The sequence below is a fragment of the Haemaphysalis longicornis genome, unplaced genomic scaffold (genome assembly GCF_048455015.1).
Source record: "Haemaphysalis longicornis isolate Haplotype H1 unplaced genomic scaffold, Haemaphysalis longicornis Haplotype H1 scaffold_6, whole genome shotgun sequence".
In the NCBI taxonomy this organism is placed as follows: domain Eukaryota; kingdom Metazoa; phylum Arthropoda; class Arachnida; order Ixodida; family Ixodidae; genus Haemaphysalis; species Haemaphysalis longicornis.
Window position 1 is genome coordinate 140721416 of NW_027526407.1, and position 20975 is coordinate 140742390.

At 46.8% G+C, this 20975-nt stretch overlaps 1 protein-coding gene across 1 annotated transcript in view; it reads right to left on the bottom strand.

Moving 5' to 3' along the window:
- Positions 1–20975, bottom strand: part of LOC144143271 (uncharacterized) — a 199043-nt gene that overhangs the window by 28316 nt on the left and 149752 nt on the right. Inside the window, exons 3-4 of the mRNA XM_077675047.1 lie at positions 18064–18120; positions 14475–14531 (exon numbers count right to left, since the gene is read on the bottom strand). Of these exons, the coding sequence (XP_077531173.1) occupies positions 14475–14531; positions 18064–18120 (114 nt within the window). The remainder of the gene's footprint in view (positions 1–14474; positions 14532–18063; positions 18121–20975) is intronic.

A 20975-nucleotide genomic window follows, 5' to 3' on the forward strand; every position in this document is an offset into this window, starting at 1 on the left:
GCCGAGAAGCCTAATCCATAGGTCTTTAAACTAGCCATTTGCTTCCAATCCGATTCCCGAAGTACCCACAATTTCCATTGCGGCGTGTGATCACAGCGACACTTTCCGCTCCAGGTGATATGGTGAAACTGTATGGTTTTAAATGTCCCAAGCACGTCCCGCATGTGGCGCAGGTGGTCGATGATGGTGACAGCTGTTACGTAGCCAGTTACTGTGACGTAGAAGGTCATGTGGTGACAGGTGTCGCTATACACTACTACACTACACTATTGCTCTGCACTATGAAAATATACTGGTGAATTTCTTCGGTCCCAGCCTCTCAGCATTCCCGGCATAAACAGCGAACGGGGCACACGATTTCAAGAATAAATACCAATGCCATGCGGCCTTCCACTCCCTCGGATGGAGAGGGATGTGCGGTATCCACGGACTCACATCGCAATCATTACACCTGGAGTAAAAATTATTTCTGTTGCGACTCCCTCCCGTGAAGGTAATTAGGTGCGAATAATGATTTGCATTCACGAATTATTTCTGTCAACACCACTTCGATTTGAGTTTTTTTTTTGCTCGGGAGGGCGTCGATTCGCCATAGCTACACGTTGATTATGTGGTTCCCTATTGTAAAGACTAACCAAATAAAATCACTTGGGGATATTTAAATCAAGCCTGTATCGGAAAAAGTCCCGGTTAGCCAGTCTCGTGTTCTGTTCTCTCGCTTTGAGTAGTGCGTACAAATGAAAGGACATTGACGAGGACCATTCCGTTTCAGGTCTTTTCTTCTTACCTGAACCGCCACCGGAGAATAGCACGATCGCTCCAACCAGGTAAACAAGGAAAATAGTGGCGATGACTATCAGGATGCACGTTTTTCTAGAAAAGAATAGGGAAGAACCGCCCGTATAAAGCCGATGCCCATCTGTGCAGAGGTGCGTAGAGAATTGGAACCATCTGAATGTTTTTTTTGTGTTTAATTCTTTCTCCTAATTCTTCTATACCAAGACAACTTACCCGAATTCCATATGAACAAAGCACTAGGTCGGAATTTTATTTTTTATTCCATTTTCCTAATAAGTAACGAACCTTCAACATTTCTGTAGGGCAATCTACTGCAAGTGGTACAATTCTAACAGGCCAGACATGCCATTTCTTTGGTATAATTTAAATTAAAATTGCCGTTACACAGAGGTTCTGATCCTATATTCCGTGTCAACTGCGAGAAAACATGTCAACCGAAGTCTTCGGCGGTTTAAAAATGTGTAGTAATCTCCGATCTTTTTATCAATTTTCAGACATCAGCTCAGGCCGTACAGGAGAAGCAGTATTCGGCTGCTGTCTCTCGAATGGTGCAGCACTGCTATTGTCATTTATGGTTCCGCGATGTGTTACCGCCAACAAAACAACCATGCTTTTGCATGAATCTAAAACCCTTATTAACTTCCTAGAAAAATTGCAATCTTTTAACCAAAATAGACAAGCATTGAGTAGGTAACGAAATGGCATTTCTATTGGTTAAATTGAATAAATTAAATTGATTAAATTAAATTGATTAAATACTGGTCAGCCTAAATTTGTACAGGTTTCGTAACACGTGCAGTCGGGAAACGCTTGGCCCCATATGCATCTATATTTAGTGAGGCACAGAGGCGAGAAGGCTGAGTGGAAGGCGAGGAGGCATTTTATTGGGGGACCTGTGGTCAGAACCTGTGCACAGGTTCCAAAGAACCGCGGGTAGGATCAAGTGCAGGTAGAGTAACGCTGATGTGCCGATGACGACCTGAAGTGGTAGTACAGTTAAGGGGATGTACGTACCTCTATAAATGCAGAACACCTATCAAGAAGGCTTCTCAATTGGACTTATTTGCTTGCAGCATACCTTGGCGGCGCAGTGGAATTAGGCCACCCCGAGCGGTTGGCATAGGCAGCAATGAGGACAACCAGGCAACTTGGTTGTCAGGGGAGGCAGAAGTTCTTAACAGGCTGCTAAGTGGCCTCCAAACACGTTGCTGCCGTACAGGCGTGCCGTATGGGTGCAAGGATAGAAATTTCACTCGGTAGCAGTATAAACGAAATTACTCCATTGGTTTAGATCGCACATGCAACTACGGCGAACTTCTCTTTGATCATCTCTCGCCAACCGGGAACGAAAGGCCCTCCAGCTGGGTGGCGGGCAAGGTGATGTGAGCCGGGCTTTAAAGCTCTTCACGAATCAACAGCCGCATCACGGCGCGCCGATCGCTATCCGTGGGTGTGGGTGATTCCCACATGCTCAGCAGGAAGCACTGAGGCTGCAAGTCTCCTAGAAGCTGCTAAATCATTGCGACGCCATGAAGTGCAGTTTAGTTTGCAGGGCAAGAGCATAAAATGCGAGGTTTGAATTGCAGTGCACCCGCTTACCTTCTGTCATGTTGGAATTGGCGCGTAGACAAAGAACCACGACTTATTAAACGTATTACTTGTAGGTTTTTGGCAGGATGCAGAACCCGTAAACCAAACGTTTTTGCGACAAGGTGATGTGCGCCGGGCTTCAAAGCTACTCACGAATCATCAGCCGCATCACGGTGCGCCGATCCCTATCCGCGGGTGTGGGTGATTACCACATGGTCAGCTGGAAGCAATGAGGCTGCAAGTCTCCTAGAAGCTGGTAAATCATTGCGATGCCATGAAGTGCAGTCTGTTTTTCAGGGCGAGAGCATAAAATGCGACGTTTGAGTTGCCGTTGAGGATTATGCGCACCCGCTCATTTTCTGTCCAGTTGGAATTGGCGCGTAGACAAAACCACGACCTATTAAACGTGTTACTTGTAGGTTTTGCCGGGATGCAGAACCCGTAAACCAAACCTTTTTGCGACAAGGTGATGTGCGCCGGGCTTTAAAGCTCCTCACGAATCATCAGCCGCATCACGGCGTGCCGATCGCTATCCGTGGGTGTGAGTGATTCCCACATGCTTAGCAGGAAGCACTGTCTGTAAAGTAATTCTAGAAGTGGCAAATCAATGCGAAGCCATGTAGCGCAGTCTAGTTTGCAGGGCGAGAGCATAAATTGCCAAGTTAGAACTGCTGTTGACTATTTAGCGTACCCGCTCGTGTTCTGTCATGTTGAAATTTGCGCGTAGACTAAGAACCACGACATATTAAACGTGTCTTGAATATTTTGGCGGGATGCAGAACCCGTACAATAAACTTTTTTGCGACATCTAAATGCCGGAAACACATCACAAACATATCTGTCAGTTTTGCAGTAAAGGACCAGTCAATGAGGTTCTATTCATGTCACAGACTTCATGTATTCGCAACATCTCTTCCGGAGAAGCCGCTGTTCGGTACTTTGAGGGAATTGCCCTAACAACTGAGAAAGATGTTGTGTTTTTAATTGCCCATCCAATCGTCTACGTCACAGCCGAAGAGACTTGTGAACACCTGCGGATGCCGCTTGCTCCGGCTGATCGTACAGGCTGGGGTAGGAGGACTAGAAAGGTATGTGGCATCACGTTTGGCTCTCACCAGTGGCATACCCAAAGCCGACAGAAAGATTTGCCCACCCTATCGTAACCGCAGAGAAAGCGTCGACAATCTCGCGGGACGTAACTGCATCGCCATCAATTCAGGCACAGAGGCGTGATGGCTTGGTTGAAGGCAAGAAGTTCTTTTATTTGGGGGGCAGCGGACAGAACTCGTGAAGCACCTGCGAATACTTATGACTGTCATCAAGCGCTACACACAGGGCATAGCGGTGGGACAGCATTGGAACAGCGTCGATGGTGACTACAAACCACTTCTGTTTTTTTTGTCAGCCACCGTGCCCGACACAAGAGCCTCTGTCTGCTCTTGACCGCCGTCGCAGTATGGTGATGATGACGCCCTGGGATTGCTGGGAACCACAACCTTCTACCAACGGCTTCTGATCTGAAACCGCCCTTTTTTTGTCAAGTAGACGTTGCATAGGCTGCGAGAGAGACGTCTACATCACATAGTAGGGCCTTATCAACAAGCCATTTTATTCCTGCAAATTTTATTTGGAATGAAATGGGGACCACAACTGTATCTGCTAAAACCATTTGTGATTATCCCCCATGTTCGTTGTCGGCATTCTTTTTATTCCTACCTATTTAGAAGTGTTCGTCTAGTACAAATCCCGTGCCCATAAGTTTTTCTATCAGTTTTTATCACAGCATCCATGTTGTCAAACTACTTGTACAGGAAGAAGATGCTCTATTTTTCCTCGGTTCATTGAAACTGCTTCTACTGAACAAAATAGTCAGGCATGCCGCAGTTAAAGAGCTAACAGTGCGTCTATGCCCAGTTTCAGCAACAAGAAATGGGCTGCAAGTCCCTATGCTCCTAACTCAAATGACGCTCTAGCCCCCGTATTGCGCAGCTGCAGTGTGCACGCTTTCTACGTGTCATTGTTGAAGCTCCCACACACTCTGACTATGTAAAGTATAAACGCCAAAAAGATTTTCCCGAATGGTCTACCAGGTCCAATGTAACTGCGACTTTATGTACATAGGTGAACCGGGCTACTTCGAAAAGGTCCTAAAGCGGTGCTGTTCTGGTGTGAACCCCAATGCCCACGTCGAAAACGAAAACTCAAGAACAAGGACACACACTGGCGAAGACCTTCTATAAACGGCAAGAAGGGTTTAGCCGCAAGACTGAACGTGGAATCTCTCATTAAACAAACATGCCACACACACCTAATCGAATCCCTGAAACCAGGCAACACAGGTCCCACTTTGATCTGTTCAAATAAAGCCTTCCTATATTCAGGAAACTAATTTCTGAAAACAAACACTCCTCTGTAAAGGCCGAAGTGCGAACTATTTTTTTTATTCATTGGTAGGTGCATCTAACTTCTTTATAGCACATTGATTTTCGAAGGTTACATACACCATGCTGCGTTTATTGGCGCTGGCCTGTCATAACCCATTTTTTGAAGGTTAGCGCTAATCCCGTCCTCACCTCATGCTGTGTTGCTGCTGCCCTAGGTTTCCTGTGTGACATAAAGTGGTTCATAAAAATTGAAATTGCAGCAGCACCAAAGCCATGTTGGCAAAGTTGCAACTCATACTATGCCATCTTTGCCTGGCTTTTATTTCGCTCAGACTAAGGCACTGCAGCCTATGCGCGAATCGATTTAAAACCTTGTGCATTGGTATGATGTCCCTAAGGCAGCCATTACTGACCGAAAAACAGGCATCACGGCCCATGTATTCAAAAAGGACTTGCAGCTCGGTCACTAGTCGACGAAGAAAGAGGGCCTACAATCCACCGGCAAGCGGACTGACCAAATTGGTCAATACTTCTATAGCCGATGTGCTGTCAGTATACGTTCACGTGAACAGCTGGAGCTGGGACTGCATATTCTCACATGTGACGTTTGCCTATAACACCGCCGCGCTACACACTACACGCTTTGCAGCATTAGGCTTGGTTCATGGCCGATATGTGATGATAATGGTGGTCTGGATTATCTTGTCTCACTAGTGTACAGCCATCACCAGGAACTCCAAAGCGATCACCCAGCGAGGAGACACTAGGCGCCAGATTATATGCCAGCTTATCCGACGCCAGTGACATAAGATGCCCAGCGATTTAACCTCAGAATTTCAAAGAGCACGCGTGGGTGCCGAGTCCCATTACCGGCAAGGTCACTCTGAGAAGTGAATGCCCTGCTACTTCGGAACCTACAAGGTTGTCCGTCGAACCAGTTGTGTGAACTATATATTGTTGCGTCTTAGTAGACGGAGGTGTAGACACCAGGATGGAGATGTACCTATTTATTAGGCGTCGCGCTATACCGAAGAGTACAGGCAGCACGTCTTGCCTCAGCGAAGATGGCTGAATCGTTCTTCCGGTGAGCGGTGGACCCACACACTTGCGTCGTCATCTTCGAACACCTGGCTGGCAAGGACAGGGAACGTAACACTCGCTGGGGATTGAACACTAACACTGCACGGCTATCACACATACCGCAAGCAGGGGATCGCTGCTTGATAAATATCCACGTGACATTTTCCCCCCGTCGAAAGAGCATCGTCCCGAGGCGTGCAATGCTCTGTAAAAAATGAATGCGCTCGAGGCATTGTTCCTCAATACGCACGACATGAACGACGTCAGTGCGGCAGTTATGCCGGCGTTGAGAAACGATTCCGTCGTCCACAACCTCATAGGTGACGTCGCTAAGTTGGCGCAACACTCTATAGGGACCAAAGCAGCGTTTGAGGAGCTTTTCAGAGAGTCCTCGACGTCGAACAGGAGTCCATACCCAGACTCGTTCGCCGGGTTTGAAAACGACAGTCCTGTTATGGAGGTTGTAACGGTGCATGTTGTAGCCCTGTTGCTGCCTTGTTCGGAAGCGCGCCAGTTGACGCGCCTCTTCCGCTCGTTCCGTAAACTCATTTAGCTGCATGTTGTCGTTGCTGGTGTCTTGAGGCAGCATTGCGTCCAACATAGTGGTCACGGGATGGCCGTAAAGGAGGAAGAACGGCGTCATCCGGGTCGTGTCTTGTAAGGCCCTATTGTAAGCGAATGTCACGTATGGCAATACGGCGTCCTATGTCTTGTGCTCGGCGTCGGTGTACATACTCAGCATATCCGCTATTGTTTTGTTGAGCCGTTAAGTCAACCCGTTTGTCTGCGGGTGGTACGCTTTTGAGGTCCGATGTGCTGCACCGCTGAGTTGCATCACTGCGTGGACAAGCCCAGCAGTAAACGCTTTGCATCTGTCCGTAATAACAATGACCGGGCACCATTCCGGAGAACAATGCTGTCAATGAAAAACTTGGGAACCTCGAATGCAGTTCCTCTTTGGAGGGCTTTTGTTTCGGCATACAGAGTGAGGTAGTTGTTAGTGACTATAATCGACTTGTTTCCCGCGGACGGCGTCGGAAATGTTCCCAACAGGTCCATACCGACCTGTTCAAACGGCTTCTCGGGGATTAGGACAGGGTGCAGGAGGCCCACTGGCCGGAGTGGTGTCGCTTCCCGTCGTTGATATTCACGGCACGTGCGCACGTAATGCTGCTCGGCTGCAGAAAGTTTTGGCCAGTAGTATGACTGCTAGATCCTGGTCAGTGTACGGGTGAAGCCGAGGTGACCCGCTATCGGCTCATCGTGGCAAGCCCGCAGAACCTCGTTAGGAAGTACTGCAGGTACAACAAGCACGTAGCTTCGGCCACGCGGAGAAAAGTTCGCTTTACACAGGACACCACCGCGGAGACTGAAGGATGACAGCGCTCTTGAAAACACCCGCGGCACATGGGTGAACGTCCCTCAAAGAAATCAATCAGCGGCCGTAGCTCGGAGTCCCCCCGTTGCTGCTCTGACACGGAGGATGTATCCAGCACTCCAAGAAAAGCGCCGTCATCGGTATAGTCATTCGCCGACGCAGCGCAAGCTGGTGCTCGCGAGAGGCAATCGGCGTCGGCATGCTCTTTGCCGGCGGATCGTATTACCTCGTGGACGGAGGTGAGGCGCTCGAGGTGTTCTTCAACCGTGGTGGAAGACACGATCACGTCGTCCAGATACACCAAGCAAGTTTGCCACTTTAGGCCCGACAGCACGGCGTCCATCAGTCTTTGAAAAGTGGCTGGAGCGGAACACAACCCGAACGGCAACAGTTTAAATTTCTACAGCCTATCAGGCATCACGAAAGCGGTTTTCTCGCGGTTAAGTTCATCGACCTCGATCTGCCAATACCCGCTTTTTAAGTCCATAGACGAAAAATAGCGGGCGTGTCGTAGTCTGTCGAGGGAGTCGTCAATGCGAGGCAATGGGTAGACATCTTTTTTTGGTGACCCCGTTGAGTTTGCGGTAGTCCACACAAAACCGTAATGTCCCATCTTTCTTTTTCACTAAAACTACGGGCGACGCCCAAAGACTATTCGACGGTGCGATGACGTCGTCTTCCAGCATTTGCTGTACTTGCCACCGTATTGCATCGTTCTCATTCGGGGCCACACGGTACGGGATATGAAGGATGGGCCTCGTCGTTTCTCCAGTAATTATTCTTTGCTGTGTCAGATGCGTCTGACGGACACCTGACGTGGAAGAAAAACAGTCCGCATACTGTTTCAGTAGGTCGAGGAGCGCTCGGCGTTTTTCTAATGACAGGTTGGTGCTGACGTCTATTGCGAGTTTAGTGCTAGCTGTTGCGGTGGCACTAGTTTAAATCACACAACAGCCATATGTGTCGTCGACAGCTTCGAAGAAGGCTACAGTAGTCCCTTTAAGCATGTGCTGGCGTTCTTTGGGGAAATTGGTGAGCAGGAGGTTTCTGCGGCCACAGGACAGGTGCACCAGGCCTCTCGCGCTGGCAAAGCCGTGGTCGAGGAAGAGCGATGTGTGCAGCTCGGCAACGCCATCGGCAGTGCAAGGATTGTCGCACTCTACTGCTACAAACGCGCAGGATTATGGCGGCACACTTACGTCGTCAGCGGCGATACGCAGTGGTAGACGTCGGTTCTGGGTAGGCTGTACTGGAGGCAGGTGCGTCGATAGGCTCGCCCTGCCCTCGCCTATGTCTATAACGGCGTCGTATTCCCGCCATAAATCCATGCCGAAGATTACGTCTTTGCAGCAGCGAGGTAGAACGACAAAGTGCCAACAAAGTCAGTGTCTCCTAGACGTATCCTGGCCGTGCATTTACTGACTGGTGTCACGAGGTGGCCTCCGGCGGACAGAAACTGCGGCCCGTCCCACGGAGTCTTTACCTTGCGCAACCGCTCAGCAAATTGCCTGCTCACGATAGAATAGTCTGCTCCGGTGTCCAGCAAGGAGGTCACCTCATGCCCGTCGATGGTAACTCTGAGCTCAGCACTAGCGCCTTCGTCGGCGTTAAGAGTCGTCGTCGTCGTGTGCTTCCATTGCGGCAATACTCTATGGGCGCTTTGTTCTCGTCGAGTGGTCGCGGCACAAACATTGGTTGATGTGGGCGGCGGTGGGAGGTCTTCCGAGCTTCTGCAATCAGCAACGTTGCCTCCCGAGGTCGCTTCGTCTAGTTTCCCCGCCGGGGGCTGGAAAACCGGATGTTGGGGTCGTCTCGAGGGTCGCGACGGGTCGGCGGGAGGTGCGGTGCCGGAGAAGGTGAGCGTGATCGACGAGTAGGCGACGTGGTGTTGCGTGCGGAGAGGTAGTCGGTGATTTCGGTCGGCCGCTGGCCAAGACGGGGAGGAGGAGCAGCCCGAGAGAAGCCACGTAGTCCGATCTCGCGGTAGGGGCACCGTCTGTAGACGTGGCCAGGCTCACCGCAGTGATAGCACAGGAGTTGCCAGTCAGCTATGCGCCACAAATCCGTTTTGTGAATCTGGGTCGGTGGGAATTTCGCCTGCGAAGTGCGCCATGACTGCACAGGCGGGGGTGGCTGAGGGAAAGGAACAGTCGGCAGGTTTGGTGGCTGCTGACGCATGGCTGCTGCGTAGCTTGCGGGGCTCTCTTGCACGGGTGGGTCGGGAGGCGAGAATGCTTGGCGAAGCTCCTCATGCACAATCCTGGCCACGGAGGGTGTCGGCTGTGGAGCCGCAATTCCAAGCTTGCCTAGCTCTTCGCGCAAGATCGACTTGATCAGTTCCCGCAAAGAGCTGCCGTCGGTCGTCAGGCTACCAGTGTTATGGGAGTGTTGGCGGACCTCAGAAAGTACTGGCGACTTCGGTCCTGCACAGCCCGCTCGATAGCCGTGGGCTCCCTGATGAACTCTTGCACAGTGCGTGGCGGGTTTCGGACGAGGGCGGCAAAAAGGGGCTCCTTGACGCCGTGCATAAGGTAGCGAAGTTTCCTCGCGTCCGACATGGCAGGATCAGCGCGGCGAAAAAAGCGTGCCATGGCCACGACAATCATAGTGACACTTTCGTTGGGTTTCTGGATTCTCGACTCCAGCAACTTCAGAGCGTGCTCAGGACGATCCGGGTCGGAAAAGGCTTCCTCAAGCTCTTGGCGGAAGTCGGTCGACGTCCTGAATGTAGCCTCATGGTTCTCGTACCAAATGCGAGTGCCGTCTTCCAACGAGTAGTTTGAGCGCATATTTTGAACGCATCAACCCACTGATTAAAAGTGGCAACATGCTCGAAGTGAGCAACCCAGTCTTCCACGTCCTCGAAGGCATCCCCGTGGAATTTATTGGGTTGGCGAGGCTTGTGAATTACCGCCTGTGGTGCGCCCATAATGGAAGCTTGCGGGGCCTTACGGTGCGGACGTTGGAAAGGCCCGGTAATTCAGGTGAGAGACCGAGCTTGCACCGACTGCTCCGATGGACCGGCATGTTGATGAGACACGGCCTTTCTGGGGTTGCGCCGGATAGGGATCCTGGCATCCGAAAACCCCGGCACCTCGACCAGTGTTGCGTCTTAGTAGACGGAGGTGTAGACAGCAGGGTGGAGATGTACCTATTTATTAGGCGTAGCGCTACACCGAAGAGTACAGGCAGCACGGCGAGTCTCAGCGAAGATGGCTGAATCGTTCTGCCAGCGAGCGGTGGACCCACACACTTGCGTCGTCGTCTTCGAACACCTCGCTGGCAAGGAGGGGGAACGTAACAGTCGCTGGGGTTTAACACTAACACTGCATGGCGATCACGCATACCGCAAGCAGGGGATCGCTGCTTGATAAATATCCACGTGAGAATATTTCTTTCTGTGGCGGCTGAGCGTTTCTTCTGTTGAACACGGCTCGTTGTTGTATACGTACCAAGGCACGTGTACACGTTGTACATGTGCCTTACTTTTACCACTGAACTTCACCCTAGACCAATTCGGTGCCGTGACCTCGACGTACAGTGTTTATTCAAGGGGTGTATTCCAACGCATTGAGTAGCTGCTTTCTTCCAGAAGGGAGCGATGGAGCCACTGTGATTGGTCAAATAAATGGCCAGTCTCAGGCAGAGTATGTTCCACAGGCCAAACTATCAGAAATAAGCTATGAAGTGGAGACGTATTCAAGCAAGGTTAGCGTTCCGCCATTTTGAATCCATCGGTTCCTTCTCCTGCTGTGCGGCCATGTACTCTGATATCACTTCTAGGTTTCTCGATATTTGTGATACAGTATATATCGACTGGCTGCGTATTTGTTCTTTATATAGGCAATGCCATTGAAAAAGCAGTGCAAGCTACTTTTAATCTTTAAACTTCTGTTTTGTCGTAGATAATGTTAGCTATCATTGACGATGTACGGAAAAACGGCGTAGTTACGGCGGGTAAGAAGTTTTCATTTTTACAGGCTTTCCACAACAAGGATGTACACATTCTCGTTGTGGAAAGTCGTTCGCAACGTGTTTGTGGAAAGTTTTCATCCCTCTACCGAAGGCCGTGCGTCACGAATGGGTAGGAGGTAGTTCTCAGGCCCCCCGGGGTCCTCGCAAAACACTTCGAATACCCACCAATAGAAGGCGCAGTGCTGCCGCAGGGGCAGATTACTCTTACACCACCTAGGTAAGGGAGAGGGAAGGGAGCCTCCCGCTGCTGACGCTTAGCTGCCGATTCCTTTGAGTGAACCGCAGAACTTCCGTGGCGAAGCCGCTGCCGTTTGTAGGCCAATGACCGTCGACGTTTGACCCGATACAAGGGAACCCCTGCACCTCCCTTTTAGCAGATTTTGCACGAGGCAGAATTGAAGCGAGTATTTTTGCTTCGATGCTGCTGGAGCGCTTCGGCTCACTGTGTTGCTGGGTTTCGCAAAACACCACGGCAGGCCCCTTGCAAGTGCTCATTCATGGTGGTCAGCGTGATTAAATGTCCGATTGAGAGAACATGCTGGGTCTCTCGAGGGAGTGTCGTCCTCACACCTGTCCCGCCACTGCAAGGAATGCGGTTGCACTCCCGACTTTGAAAAAAACAGTCGTGGTGATGAGAAGCAGAAGCCAGCGCACGAGAGAAGTTGCGGAAGCGTACAAAATTATAAAAAGCGGCGACACGTGCGTGAGCCACCCGTCTATCGCCCTAATAGATGAGTAAATAGATTTTCTTGACAAGTCGTGTGTGTAAAGGGCGTTCGTGATATGGTTGTGTGACTCGTGTATGATTTCATCAATTTTTTATCTCTGTTTTATTGCTTAAATAACACGTGTTCTTCCAATAAAATTTCAGTTGCTAGACAGCGCCAGTGTCGTCTATTCTCTTCTCTGTGTATTGTTTTCGTTCCCGCTGACCACCATAAATGCGATCCAACTCACCCAATTCGCCACCTTGTTACAGTTCATTACTAGTTCAACGGGCTCTTTTACATGTGTTAACCTCGACTTTTCTAACCCTTACAAGTGCGCGTCTCTTCTGACCCTGCGGCTATAAAACTTAAAAAGTAAGATCAGTTAAGTTGTCCCAGCCAGTAACGGAGTCCGAGCTTCTCGTCGTACGGTTAAAAGGTTATAGCCAATTCTCATGCATGGCGCGAGTGAGGGGTGGGGTCGTGGACATCGCTTTCGAGATCATTTACATCTGTGCAACGCGAAATAAAAAATTTCTCCTCAAGCTCTTCGTACTCCACGCACTAGGCGATGGCATTCATGTGAGAATGAGAACAAGACAACGAAACTATGACGATGTGAGAATGAGAACGAGACGACAACAGATTTATTTCTAGCTTCGCAAAAAGAAAAAAAGTACTGCTTAGTGGTCATTATTAAAGATTTGTACAGTGTGCGTCTTACCAGTCAGACTGTCCTCTCATCACTGATGAATACCGGAATGGCGTAGCTGTTGAGCATGCACGTCTTTGCCAGGAAAATCGTGAGCTTGAATGCTATAGCCACTGCTTCGCTTTATTTCGGTTTTCCCCGGTAGGACCCGCCAATTTTGGTCCAACTAGTTTGAATGCATGTGATCAGAGAATGTGTAGAACCAGAGCTCAGAACATCCAGAATATATACTACTACCGAATGCGTATGTTATCGTGAGAGTGGAGTTCAGAAATCAGACTTTACTTACACTCCTGTCACCAAACCAGAAAAAACTTGGTTAGCGTTTGCGCATCCAAAATATAGGTCTGTGGTTGAAAATAAACTGGACAACACTGACCTTCATCCGATGCGCCTGTGCCCGTGCCTGTGCCTGCGTAAATCATTTAAACGAGAACACTTGACGTATGTTCTCATAGAGTGCTTCGAATTTATATTTTGCTCCATTTGTGAGATGAATAAGCGATTTGTCAAAATTTAGGGACCGTTTTTTAAAAGAAAGAATATTTTATCAACAAAAACGCGCGGCAGATTGATTTATTTTTACACATGTTTTTTTTGCTTGGCAGGGGATGGTGGATCACTTTTTAGAGTGTTGAACCCCAACTCGAAGTAATGTTCTTACATATATGGTTTTCTGCTCTTTATTTATAGTATGAAAGCATGCTTTGACCCATGAAGTGGAAACTGCAGCAGTGTGATCAACGAATGTACCCAAAATTTTACACACCTAAATAAAAAACAGCCCTGAAAAAAAGCGGATATGAACCGCGGGGTGGGCGTTGACAGTTAAGTGCGTTAGTCACCACCTACATTTTGGGCAACACGAGACGGTTTAATAAGCATATCTATATTTTCTTAGTACAGCCTTCACAACGCTTTCGCACTGGTTAAATGCGTACCAAGGGATATTGACTAAAGCCGATAAATCACCTTTGAGGTAAACTCAGGTCTACTTGCTTGACTTGAATGGTAAAGTGGTTTGTTCCGTTAAAGCTTCTACACCGTACATGTCTTCATGCTGGTTCTATTAACAAACCCTAAACGATTGTGTTATCAACAATCTTCGAACGGGTAACGAACCCACACCGGGGAATTGGCCAAGGGTGACAATGGCCGCCTTGAGAACACAGGGCCGATCAAAAAACTCCGACTTGACTGCGATGACAACATTCACTCCCACAATCTCCCCATGGGCGCTCAGGGCTTACGTGGATGCTCAGAGAGATTTGAGCCTATTAGTAGGGTTTAAGAGTTGGCTCGTTTCATCAGTAGCTTTAGTGCTCAACAGTTCAAGTTTGCTGTTGAAATTTTGCGCACACTGCAGTGATGACTGTTTCAATATACCCTACTGGAATATTTACATTCTGTGCCACTGTTCCATCTTTCCCAAGAGGCAAATTTATGCCTTTCTTGCCTATTGAATGTTGTGTGAGAAGCATTTCACATCTACCAACACGCAAACACATACAAAGAAACCCACACACGCACGGACTAAAGGGCGCACGTATGCACACGTGCACACGTAACTCACCGAGCATGTTCACTGGCTGCTTAGGTATAAGTACTTTATAGGCGAATCATAACGGCACCAAACTATTTCTTTCATAGAGAGGGCAGGACCTAGACATATTTCTTTTATTTTCATAGGCCACCCGTTTTGTAAGCATGGGCCATATACTTGAACTGTTTAGGATGTTTGAAGGTAAAAGAAGTACAGCACTTCGAATAATTAATATTTCCCCATGTATGCCATTTAGGCATTTTATTGGCTGATATTCGTGTCATTAAAATTTATTCGCAACGCTTACCTGCGCTATCTTGCACCATGTACATCTCGGACATCTCGGACATCTCAGATTGTTCCCCTGAAAATAAAACAATACCCATTGTATGGCACAAACAAGAACACAAGTTTAGTTTTTTTAATAAGATACCCTATGCAATATTGAAATCAGGAGACCAGCAATAATTTTTTTCTAAATCGCATCGTTTGCCCTTTTCAGGAAAGCAACAAGCCGCTCCTGATGGCAGGAGAATGCACGTTCGTGTTTTTTCAACAAAAAAAGCAACTGCACAAAAGTGTTCCTGTAACGCATGGCAGATTATCAGAAAAATGTGCCTTCGAGTAGTGAATACTAAAACCTTATTATTTTCCTCTTTTTAACAGCACATTGACGTGAACCTTAAGTGACGTCAATAGTAAAAATAGAGGTGCCAAAAATTTGGGTGCCACGACCGCAAGAACAGAGTATTCTTAAGAGTGCTTTGTATTTAACAGATACCGCATATATCATCAACTTACGTGTTATAAATTTTAAATCACGAAAGAAGCTAGCGAAATCCGAATGCGTAGGGGGAGTGCGGCAAGAAATAGTTTCTTTTTTTATAAATTTCAACAGCAATAGCGATTTTGCTTTATTTTCCTATCTTCTTACAGGTATTTATTGGAAGACACAGTGGGAACGTGTCTTTGAAGCTCTTCTTTTAAGTGCGAATGCAGTTCTTAAGCGACCCTGAACCTGCGTCCACCGGCGATGCCGGCGCTCGTGCGAGCTCACATGGCACATACCCACGTGGGAGATTGGCCAGAAATCTCCTCGTCTTCCTTGGCAACGGGGGGAGATGGGCGCGCGCTGCCTGGCCGCTGACATGGCACATACCCACGTGGGGGATTGGCCAAGAATCGGGCGTGAGAAGGGCTAATGCACCTGCCTAAAGGAGTACTGACGCGAAATTTCAAAGCTGAGATCCGCTCTAGCAATCAAGTACAACGATAACACAAATAGGTGTCTGTGAATAAATGCATCTTTCTTTCTTTGTAGTTGTGTGTGTGTGTGTGTGATCTCTCTTTCGCGAACATTACCGAACCGCGCAAATTCAACTCGTGCATTCGCACTTTCACATTTTTACCCTCGGGGAAATGCGGTAAATTTTTTTTTAGTTGAAATAAATAAAAATGCGTCAAGGCGCTCCGTATAGAATGCTAAGCAGCCAAGATTTCATATGCTGCCGATGTTTTCCATTTGACGGGTGACCGGGCCATTTCGAGATAAGCGACGGCCGGTGTTTGCTATAGCTAGGTAGCGGTTTCTCTGCCAGCATGGCCCGTCGTTGTTGCGTGAGTTGTTATTCATGCGATAGCTGAGTGATTATGCACTTCGCAGCACAAAAAGAGCCATCCAATCACTGTACCGTTATGTACTACTCATCTCTAACTGACCTACCATCAATGCTTCTAGAGTTTTAGTATAGGAGTCGTGTGTACACGCGACCGATGAATTTACCATTCGCCTAGCTATATAATTGTTCTCTTTAAAACCTTCACATCACCGAATTGTTGTTAGAGTTTTAGCTTGCAAGATGTCTGGGGAGCGAACGAATTGCACCAAAAGCGCCCAGAGTCGCAACCTGTGCGCCTGCGTCACTGCGTGTACCAAGTGCACACGTCGTTTTAGCAGAGAAGCCCGCAAGCTTTGAAATACGGTAAAAGTCTAAGTTGAAAGGATTCAGCATTTCTCCGAATATCCTCTGGGGGAGGGCTGCGCGGATCCCTTGATGCAGAGGAAAAACGTTTTACGCGGCCTTCATATGTAAAGTTGAGAGAAGTGCGTAAGCGTCGTCCAATCCATTCGAAGGGTGCCCGATTGATCGTCAAAGCTTCAAAGACCTAAATAGCAAACAGATACTCACCCACACCACGAGTTTTTGGCTCACTAATTAAAGGCATTTACGAACGATATAAATGTACACCGATACGTGGAATATGATAAAGCTACACCACTACACTCCTCCGTCGAAATCGAAGCTTGTTTGTCTCTAATAGAAAAACATTCCTATTCCTGATTTTGACATACCCAAATGCTGGTTACACGCACGGGCCGTGTGTCCAGAGATCTTAGCAGCCATTTTCGCTCGACCAACCAGTGTAAGGGGATATGCATTAGTGTTTTATGACAGGACGCCGTCGGTACCGCTAAGAACGTTTTCGCTTTAAAACAACTACCATTTGTTTTTGGTTCTACGTTGGCGCGTGCTACCGACGTTGGCACTTGCTACTGCCTGAATTATGTTATACTTGAATACTACCCGGAGCAACAAATGACTAAAGTGGACACACAGTACGAACTTCCAAGTGAACGTTTATTTCGCAAACACGTCGTACTTATGAGGGCGCATGCACACGCCTACGAAGGATGCAGTCAACTCGCTGACTTGTGCTCGCAGCTGGTCCCTTTTAGGGGCAGGCTGCGCCGCTCGCTCGCTCTGAAACACTATACACATGTTCTGTTCTTTAAACCTGAGTGTAAAGAACCTCTGTATAACGAATTCGTGGATTTAACGAAGTTTTCATTCCCTATTGCCAGCCCTTTGAAGACCGTGTGTTTGCGATCTCGATGTAATAAAACGTTGCGGCGGCTAACCCTGATGTGACAAAGTCGGAAAGCTGATCAGTCATCATTTTCTGCCCTTTTACTGAAAAATCGGCCAGAAAGATACAGGAATTTAACGAAAAGTAACACTACTCTACAGACTCGGCAACAACTAAAGTGTCTAAAATTGCCTAAACATAAATATGTACCTGAAGAAGAAGAAGAAGAAACTGAAAAAGAAAAAGAAAACGGAAAATAAAAAGAAAAGAAAGAGAAGAAAAAGAAGAAGAAGAAGAAGAAGAAGAAGAAGACAATGGCCTAAAGACAATGGCCGCCATTAGAACATAGGGCCGATCAACAAACTCCGACTTGACTGCGGCGACAATATTCACTTCCACAATCTCCCAATAGGCGCTCCGGGGTTACGTGGATGATCAGACAGCTTTGAGACTATTAGTAGGGTTTAGGTGCCGGCTCGTTTCCTCAGTAGCTTTATTGCTCAACAGTTCAAGCTCGCTGTTGAACTTGTGCGCACACTCCAGTGATAACTATTTCAATATAACCTGCGGGAATATTTATATTATGTGCCACTGTTGCATCTTTCACAAGATGCAAATTTGTGCATTTCTTGCCTGTTAAATGCACGGGTGAGAAGCATCTCACACCCACCAACACGAAAACAGATACACAGAAACCCACACATGCACGCACTAAAGGGTGCACGTATGCACACGTGCACACGCAGCCCACCGAACATGTTAACTGGCTGTTTGGTATAAGTACTTTATACGCGAATCATAACGGCACCAAACTATTTTTTTCATAGAGAGTGCAGTACCTAGACATATTTCTTTAATTTTCTTACTCCACGCGTTTTCTAAGCACGGGTCATATACTTGCACTGTTTAGGGTGTTTCAAGGTAAAAGAAGTACAGCACTTCGAATAATTAATATTTCTCTCATGTATGCCATTTAGGCATTTTATTGGCTGGTATTCGCGTCAATAAAATTTCTTCGCAACGCTTACCTGCGTATTCTGGCACTATGTACACCTCGGACATCCCGGACATCTCGGATTGTTCCCCTGAAAATAAAACAAGGCCCGTTGTATGGCACAAACAAGAACACAAAAGTTTTTTTAATAATATGCAATGTTGAAATCAATAAAGAAGCAAAAATGTTTTTTTCTATATCGCATCGTTTGCCTTTTTCATGTAAAGCAACACGCCGCTCCAAATGGCGGGAGAATGCAGGTTCGTCTTTTTTCAATGAAAAAAGCAGCTGCACAAAAGTGTTCCTGTAACACTGCAGATTATCGGGAAAAGTCTGCCTTCGGGTAGTGATTACTAAAACTATTTATTTTCCCGTTTTTGACTGACACATTCAAATCAACACGAAGTGACGTCAATAATAAAAATAGAGGTGCCACAAATTTGGGCGCCACGACCACAAGGACAGAGTATTCCTTAGAGTGCTTTGTCTTTCACCGATGCCGCATATATCATCAACTTACGTGTGATAAATTTTAAATCACGAATTGAGCTAGCGAAAATCCGAATGCTTTGAAGAAGAAGAAGAAGAAGAAGAAGAAGAAGAAGAAGAAGAAGAAGAAGAAGAAGAAGAAGAAGAAGAAGAAGAAGAAGAAGAAGAAGAAGAAGAAGAAGACGAAGAAGAAGAAGAAGAAGAAGAAGAAGAAGAAGAAGAAGAAGAAGAAGAAGAAGAAGGATATGATGATGGTGATGAATGGGGTGGATTGCACTGTCTCGTTCCTAACGTAGCATTCACTTCTGGTTTTGCTTGTGTAGCGTCACACAGCATAACGTTGCAAGAGTAACTACTGAACGAAAACCCCATGATGTGTCGCATCTACCAATGGTTCCCCTCGCGGGAAGATGGTGCAAATTTTATTCCAATTCGAACATGATAGTTGAAAAAACTGCTTGGACCCAGCAAAACGCTAGTATCGGGTCCAATGTTGAGATACGAGGCATTGTAACAGGGTACAGAATACAAGATGCTAGAACATTGCGAATACAGAAAAGAAGATTAGGGAATTGTACGAATATATATATTCACACACTCAAACTTGGGTACGATAACAGAAACATGCCATTTTTATACACGAACAAAAGAAAGGCAATGAATAATAACAACTACGCAGTAAACGGTCGCTGGACGAAGTGGTTTTTGTAGTCAATAGTTTAATGATTTTATTACTATTTGTTGAGTGACTGCTGGTCACGGAGACTCATTAGGGAGGGAAAGGAAATGTTTCTTGATTTTAAGGGGAAAGTTATCAGCCAATTATATATCCTGTGGCAAACTATTGCAGATTTTGGTACCGATGAACTGTAGTCGTCGTTCTCAACATACGTATTGTAGGGTGGGATGATGAGCACACAATGGACGAATGAGCAGGGCGGTTATACCTCATGATATGATTAGTGGTAATGGCTGTTTTCGGTTGGCGTAATCTGTCCATTGGTTTGATTTCCAGTGATCAAATGTAGCGCATAAGAAACACGCTGGATGTAAAGAACACATACGGACGAATGCTGTGTATTCTTTCCGTCCCGTGTATTTCTGCTGCGCTACAGTTGATAACTACGAATAACCAACTAGCCCAGTCTACTGCTTTACTTATGATTTCTAGTTGGCTAAACAGGGGTGCGCGGGGATGATCATGGCTTGAGTGCGTTATTATTCTTAATGAGCGCTTCTGTTACTTTTGTAAATGTTCAAGGTATGTAGTGTAAGTCCCACCCCATCAATATATGCAGTAGGATAAATGACAGTGGACGAGTGAAAAGCACAAAATTCTCAATTTGGCAAGGTCGAAATGATTTTTCGCTTGCAACAATGCATGGTAGCCGGATGAGAGCTTTGATTCACTGAGTTTATGTTGGCTTGACAGTGGAAATGGCGGTCAATAACTGCACCTAGGTATTTGAATGAGTTGGTGATTTCGAGGGCATAATTACTTATCTTTATTTGAATAAAGATTTTTATAGGACCTCTTACGGTAACCGAAGCCGGAGTATTTAGTCCTTTATTAACCATAGATACAAAGAAATCCACCAGACCTGATAACGTACCAAATATTTTTCTTAAAAGATGCTCTGAATGGGTGTCAAAATATTTATGCGTTCTTTTTAATAAGTCATTAAATGTGGGTAGGCTGTCGAAAGAATGGAAGCTGGCCAAAATAATTACGTTACATCAATCGGAAAACAAAACAGATGCGTCTAATTCCAGGCCTATTTCTTTACCTTTTACGGTGTGTAAGATTCTTGAACATGTGATCCTTAAACACATAATAACACATCTTGAACGTGAGCACTTCCTGTCCCCTTGCCAACATGGTTTTCGGAAGGGTCTCTCGACGACCACTCAACTGTTAGAGCTGAACCATGATTTATCACTAAGCATTGATGGTCAGAAGCAAATAGATTTAATTTTTTTGGACCTATCCAAAGCGTTTCATCGTTTACCACAAAAAAACTAATTAAGAAACTTGAATCCACGTTATGCGATGGGGTCATTGTTTACTGGCTCATTGACTACTTAACCGATTGGCAGCGGTTTGTTCTAGTCCAAAAAGAAGCGTCCGAATTTGTCCCGGCCACGTATGGTGTTCCACACGGTCGTGTCCTGGCTCCGATTCTCTTCCTGATTTACATAAACGACCTACCTGCCCAATCCAGAGCCAAAATCAGGCTCTTCGCTGATGACTGCATTATTTACCGAGACCTTAATTCACCTGATGATCACATAATTCTAAATAAAACTTTAAAATCCATTTCCAGGTGGTGTTATCATTGGCAGATGAAAATAAACGTACTCAAATTCGCTTTTTTGATCGCAACGAGAAAAAAATGTATTTCTGAATTTTCCTATAGGATAAACGACGCGCCCCTTACCAGGGTGACAGAGTATAAA